Below are 7,200 nucleotides of genomic sequence, written 5' to 3'. Positions count from 1 at the left end.
ATGCATTATTGTATCATTACAGGCACTTTTTATACCATTTTACATTTTTTATTGAACGACTTAATAGCCAAAGCCGAAGTTTTAATGGTTCCACGTCTGACTTGGGTTAGTTAGATCAACGATACTGTGAATGTCCGTGTTTACGATACGATTCTTGTTTATATTATAGATAATAGATACATGAACACATTAAACGCCTACACGGGTTTATCATCTGTGAGGGAAATAACTAAAACTATCCAGTTACACCTAGTGTTATTGCAGCCTTTGCGAATTGTATATTTACCAGCACTACCATTAAAAAACGTGGTTGGCAATTTATACAGATTTAGCTGATGCTTTTTGAATAAGTTGACTTTTGACTATTAGGAAAGTTAGGTAGAATATTATAAAAATCATAACTCGTATCTATGCATGTTATACAGGAATCAACATCAAAACATAGGAAGTTGGTGATAACTTCAGTTGCATTTCAAGACCACATCACACGGACCCTGCTCCTTCCAAAATGCTTGCTTTCCGACCCTATGCTGAGATGCAAAAGAAAAGCTTACAGGAACTCATCTGGGAGACAAGGAGAGGAAGAGAGGGACTTGCAGAGACGAGATGGGCAAGAAGAAGGAGAGTATGTGCTTGATGCAGCGCAACCACCTTTAACATTGGGTAGGCCAGTAGGAGAGTAGAAATGTCTGGCATCGTTTTGTGATTCATTTGGCAATCTCGTGCTTATATTTCAATTATTTCCCCTAGCTCAGAAGATGGGTTTGGTGGCCTCCCCAATGGGGAGGCTGACAGAGGATGAATGGACTCAGGTGAAGGCGAGGTCCATACAGCAGGGGGAATCAGAGCAGCCCTGTGCAATATGCAAGGAGGCGTTCTGCCTCCAGCCCCAGGTATTCCCCAACCCAGTAGCTATTGTTAGTACCCTGGGAGAGAGTGGTATTTGTTTTGTTTTTCCTTGTATTTTCAAATGCTCTGTGCCTCACAACAGGTGGAACTTGTGTTTCCCAGTATACATGGGAACACAGACACACACACACACACACAACCACCCTGCAGTTCCTGTATTACCCTGTATTGTTTTAATCTGTGTAGACAACTGTACAAATTTACCCATACTGCCTTGGAACTCAACTGTGACATGATGATGTAGCAATCAGTGTGTTACTGTGAGGGTCATTCAGTCTTTTACACCTTTCCAATCCCCTTTTAAGATGCCAATCTCCTGAAGAATGTAGGAATAGAAAAGGTGGCCTCACAAAGCACAGTTGCCATAGATGCACATGTAAATATTAGTTTGACTAAAGGAGAAAAAAGTTAATTAGATCCTGCTAACAAGGGGAAATGTCTAAAGGGCATTTTATGAAACCCTTGCATGTTGTAACAGGGAATTTATAGACCATACTTTATCATTACAATTCAAAAGACTAAACAAGTGTACGCATTTGGGAAGTAACATATTTGGTGCTCATTCCAATTCAGAATGGTTCGACTGGACTAGTTCAGTATTTAAAGAGAAAAACTTCCTTTTTGCTCTCTATTAATTTTTTATTGCATTTCTACATCCAACCATTAACTATAGCTTGTAGTGAGAGGAGAATTTTCTCTCTGGTCTAATGGCTTGTCGAGCTCCTGGAAATTGTACACTGCGGGGGGCCCTTTCACTGGTGATGGAGTGTGTTGGCCAGGCCAAAAACAATGGGAAATCAATATGCCTCCCCCTTGCCCTGAGATTTGAGTAAACTGGTTTGTGTGCCAAGTCCTATAGCTGTGGCCGTTTCCTTTCAGATGATAAAAGTCTTTCTCATAGGTAAAGGAGCCTATGGTCCAGGTTCTAGCCGGCCCACTGGGGGTCACGCGTATTCCCTCTGTCCTCTGGGCAAACAACACTTAGACATACACTTTCACATATATGCCTATCAATATAGGTGGATTTAGAAGAATCTCAATCTCTCTCTCTCTCTCTCTCTCTCTCTCTCTCTCTTGCTCTCTCACTCTCGCTCTCTCTCTCTCTCTCACACACTCACACACACACACACACACACACACACATACACACACATACAAGACATGTGTTAATGAGAAGGAACCCTGAAAGCAAATGCATGTTCAGAAGCATCCTCGAGAGATAGGGAGCCAAACTGTGAACTCAAATTTGGGTTTGAATCTAATTTTGCTTCACTGCACGCATGATGCTGTTTCTATATCATATGAATCAAGCAACTGGTTTCACACTGTTCTTAGGTGCTGCTGTCCTGCTCCCATGTTTTCCATCGTGCATGTTTGCAAGCCTTTGAGAGATTTTCGGGAAGAAAGTGCTGCCCAATGTGCAGGAGGGAACAGTATGAAACGCGGGTAATCCATGATGCTGCTCAACTATTTAGAAATCAGTGTGCCATCAGGTAAATAAATCAACAGTTGATTTTATATTCACGTAATTGTATCAACAAAGCCCTCGAATACCAAAAAAATTGCACACCCCCTTAGGTCAATTCATCCAATTTTTCAAAGCGTAATCCCCAAAACAAAGGTGACAGAGACATTTGATGACCTCTAGCAGTCATTCAATTTGTAGAATGCACACTTCCAATAATCTGGTTCTTTAAAATTGAAATGTTGCTTGTTTTCCCCCCAAATAATTATGGCTATTTAATTCTTGGGTGATCCCCAGGTCTGGAAATTCTTGTTCATCCATCATAATTTGTTCATTTAATTTTGAAAAACACTAAATGTAGAATAAAAGAATTGTCAAAAAAAGAGGTGAGCAATTTGTCCCTTTTTTATCTTTTCTAATATTTGTGGCCTACATGGGTTATTTTATACCTTTTTTTAACTTTCTTCACTTCTGGAAATGATTATCCCATACCACAGTTTGTATCTCCTTGCCACTGGTGGGGTGGAGACCCCATGATGGGACCACCTGACAACAGTAATATTCCAAAGTAGCAATGACATCCTTTGACTTTCAATGAAAGAAAACTTATCTTTAAAAACTAATACACAAAATGCACATTTCAGATATCGTCTTTGTAGTTTCTGGTCTCCCAGGAGATATTTTAGCAGTTTAATTGAGTGTCAAGCTGGTGTGACACTGAAAAAAAGAATCTAAACATATACTAAATGTAAAATGAAAACACTGAGATACGATCAAGCTGCACTCATCATAACTCCAGGACATCAAGTTTTTAGATGGAAGTGAAAACAATGTATTCAAATGATTCATCTGTATTCACAGGATTCAGGCCTGCTGGCGTGGGTATGCTGCCCGAGTGGGGGTCAGAAAAAAGAAGAAAACCATTTGCCCAAAAGACAAACCGCTGCGGCGCAAGTTTTTTGAAACAAAGGTGTGTTTTGGAGTTCATCTCTCAAGCAATTGTTTCGCAGTAATTTACAACAAATGTACATTAAACATCTTACAGGTTGGATCATGAGAAAGGACAGTAATGATATTGCTGCATATGCCGTTTGTTATGTTTCACCTTGACGTTTGAGTATTTAGTCATTAAAAAGAAGGCTATAACAAGGTTGAAATTTGGGTTTTAGGGACAGTCTAACCCCAGACCTTACCTATCCTGTGCATACAAACACAAACACACACACACACACACCTCCCTCTACCTGCAGTCACCCATTTTAGCTCCTTTGATGCTTTGTGTATCATATGTTGTTTGTCCTCTAATATGGAGAGTTTTGTGTTTCGGTCAAATAGTCTGGACATTCCTGGCCAAATACAAAAGCACAATGTCCGCTGTGGGTGATTGGGTCTTGTATTCCCCCATTGGTCGTGTGTGTCGTTCTGCAGCGGGACTACAATGGGGCGGAATGAGTGGAGGTGAAGAGTTGAGGCTGACTGTAGTGTTTGGATACTTGACGCAGGGAGCCATTTCAGATTTTGACCTCTTGTCCTATTTGAAAGCCATAAATCATGCAATGACTGGAGGGAGCAGTTCATAGTGGTTTGCTGTTGGTCTTCGATGCACCCAGTGCATTCACATAGGCTCTGAGGAAAAGGGAACATTGCCACCTAGTGAACCACTCCCAGCTGGGGGTTCTAATAACCATAAAGTCAGGTCAATTTTTCTCTCAAACCAACTCCAATTTTTTCAATTAAGAAATTGAGGGCAGTTTTCAAAACATAGTTTAATCAGTATGAGAAATGAGCAGAGACGTGCTGTGCAGTGACCCTGCCTTGAAAAGTCAATGACACACTATGTATGTCCTGTCACTTTAGAAGACCTGACTGAAAAAAGCCTAGCGTGTAGTCATCATGCACATTCGCCTTGGACTTCAAATGCTGATTAAGCAAAAATGAAAAACGATTGAGGGCACTCAATATCATAATATGGGGCTGCCCTTCCCAATCCCCCATCGGCCTCATCATCTCCCCCATAAGCCATGCCTTAACATGACATATAAACAAAGATACCGCATTTGCCAAGCCAATTAAGTCCGTTCAAACACATTAAGCCATGTCCACATCCACATGCCTTGGAAGGAGTCATAGACACCGTCAGCCACTTTACATTTAGGCTGTGTGATTCAGCGGTCGTGGGTGGTCATGAGATTGTCTCATATCTTTTGTCACACTGAGGATGATCTTCAAGAGCTGCAAGCTGCGCAACTTGGCGCTGACAGGTCTGATTGACTTGATTTTCAAGGGGAAGACTTATTTGCTTAGCTGACTGTAAAGCAAACAGGCGTGTTAGTGCCGGGCTGGAACCTGTATGAGGCGAAGAAACCTATTCTTTCTTTTTTTCTTGTGATAGCAGGAGGCAATAAAGTATCTTTGTACCTTGGAACTACAGGGAATACTTGTGAGAGAAAAAAAAAAAACAATAAATAAAAACACCTTACGAATATAAGAAGCCCGTCGCAATTCTTATCAGTTAATGCCGATGCACAGCTTTCAATTTTAACTTGCTTCAGAGGTCTGACCCCGAGTCAACACATTAAGGGGGACGCTATCGACATCTAGACGGATTGCCGCGAGATTACACCTCTGCACTCCCCCTTCTCATCTCCTGTTTTCTCCCATCCACATCTACTGTGGTGGAAGGCAAAGTTCACCACAAACTGTACTGTTTGCATCTCCTGTCAAAAGGGAGCCTGGCTCATAAAACCCTCCACCCGAATGGTTAACAGTTGTTTAATTAGTGATAAAAGCCCAGCTATAAACCAGTTGTGATGTTACTGTGACGGGCCGGTGGGGTGGGGTGGGGGGGTTGCACATGTTCTTTAGCATTTAAATGAAGAGATGGAACTTTCAGTCAAGTGAAATAATATTCTGAATTATTTTGATAATAATTAACATGTATCTCAATGAAACCAAATTTACAGCTTTGCCATTTTTTCAAACCCGAACTCACTCATATGTTCTGTCTGCATGAAGTAATTTGAAAATGTTCAGTGGGGAAAAAAAAAATTACACAGCCCAGTTGCATTGTTGGTTTTCTCACCACATACAGTAGATTGGTCTTCAATCACTGGATCGGGCTCACTGGGTTGTCATGGTAATGGTTTTGTTATGGTTTTTGGGAGGGGGTTTTTGCAAAAGAAGTTGTCTCATGTGTCTCATAAAAGAAATGTGAATGAAAAATGTCTAACACATATCCTGTGTCTTGGACAATGAGGAGAACATCACTCCGAGTGCAGATAAAAAGCGTTTGTGTGTGTGTGTGTGAGTGTGTGTGTGTGTGTGTGTGGTTTTCCAAGGTCTCCCAGCAGCTTCATTTTTTTACTGCTTATCATTAATCCTCCATATTAATGGGAGACATGGCTGTATCGATCTGGCTGTTTAACAACTGCACTCTGTCAGTGTGCATCAGCCGTTACAGTACACAGATACACAATTAGCCCTTGCCAAAAACACACAACGCCATTGTGTTACTGAAAGAAACATGCCTCCTTTGTGCCACTTAAACGGTTTTTCTAATTAGTTGCAGGAGCTGAATGACAGCTTTGTCCAATACTGTCATACCGACACAGAGGCTTTTCTGAGTGATATCGACCGCTCCCTGTCATCAAGCAGACGAGTGTTCCAGCAGCTGGAGAGAAAGCACATCCCAGAACCTCGCAAGAACGACTGGGAGCGAATCAAGACCCAGGTCAGGAACAAGAGACAATGAACCGCAAGCCACTTGCATAATTAAACACCCCCCCCCCCAAACAAAAATGTAATCCTAGTCTAATTCTTAACCCAGCCTCACCTTTTCCACTGACATGTTCACGCTTGCATGGACACGACAGCATCCCAGCTGTTCTACAGACAGTACACACCTCTCCAGAGGTGATCATTCACTTACCCAAATAATCAATAATCCTGTTTTTACACAAAACACAAGCAGTCAGAAATGCATGGTGGGCTTTTCATTGCCTGAATGACATTAAGACCATCTCTTTCACAAGGCTCTATTGTTGGCTGTTTTTGCAGACAGTACCATTTTCCATAAAAGGGGTGCAGTATGTGCAAAGAAGATTTTCTTTCTCTGGTGTGAAAAGGTTGTGTTCCAGTCAGGAGTGGCGCAGCTTTGACATGGAGAATTAAACATTGAGTGTGCTGTCAACACATATTGCACCCTTTTTTTTTCAAATAAATGCAAACTCCATAAAACTGAGTGCAATGTGTTATGGCCCCTAAACACAGGAAGCTGCCCTGGTTAATTATTGCCCAAGTTGTGTTTGCATTATTGTTCTGAGAAAGATCACTGACAAACATGTCATTCTGTTTCCAAACTTTCTGGGTTGTTGCCAACAGTTTAACTAAACTACAGCAGCTGGCTCAAAATAACTGAGTAGTATCCCAAGATGAAATGACAGTGAAAATACTAAATTCCATTCATTCATGTTTCTGTTGCCATCTTTCTTGCCAGTGGCTGTTAACAGGGAGCGTATTGTTTTTCATCCATGACAGGTGACTGAGAGGGGTGTCTGGGACTGTCCTATCTGCCTGACAGCCCTGACCAGCCCCTGCATCCCGACAGAGACTCCTCCATCCAACCATAAAGGATACAGAGGCACTGTCCTTCTGTCCTGCTCCCATCTCTTCCACCAACTCTGTTTGGACGCTTTTGAGGCTTTTACAGCTGACGGCAGGCCGACCTGCCCCCTCTGCAGATCCCTTTACCACAAGAAAATAATCTAAGGAAGACATACCAAGATGAGTCACCTTAAACAATGTAGTAGTTTTGGCCCCTTTTGTTG

The 7,200-nt window shown here is 41.8% G+C and overlaps 1 protein-coding gene across 1 annotated transcript; it reads left to right on the top strand.

Annotated features, from left to right (window-relative positions):
- Nucleotides 1–410: 410 nt before the first annotated feature.
- rnf32 (ring finger protein 32) lies at nucleotides 411–7,141 on the top strand. Its single transcript, XM_086151629.1, has 6 exons — nucleotides 411–663; nucleotides 751–893; nucleotides 2,245–2,402; nucleotides 3,236–3,344; nucleotides 5,937–6,104; nucleotides 6,911–7,141. The coding sequence occupies exons 1-6, from the start codon at nucleotides 411–413 to the stop codon at nucleotides 7,139–7,141; spliced, it is 1,062 nt and encodes a 353-aa protein (XP_086007755.1).
- The last annotated feature ends 59 nt before the right edge of the window (nucleotides 7,142–7,200 follow it).

The sequence above is a fragment of the Fistularia commersonii genome, chromosome 8 (genome assembly GCF_037954325.1).
Source record: "Fistularia commersonii isolate RoL2024-O1a breed Wild chromosome 8, RoL_Fcom_v1.0, whole genome shotgun sequence".
Classification (NCBI taxonomy): Eukaryota; Metazoa; Chordata; class Actinopteri; order Syngnathiformes; family Fistulariidae; genus Fistularia; species Fistularia commersonii.
Note: the sequence above shows the minus strand (reverse complement) of the source record. Positions and strands in the feature narration are given on the sequence as shown.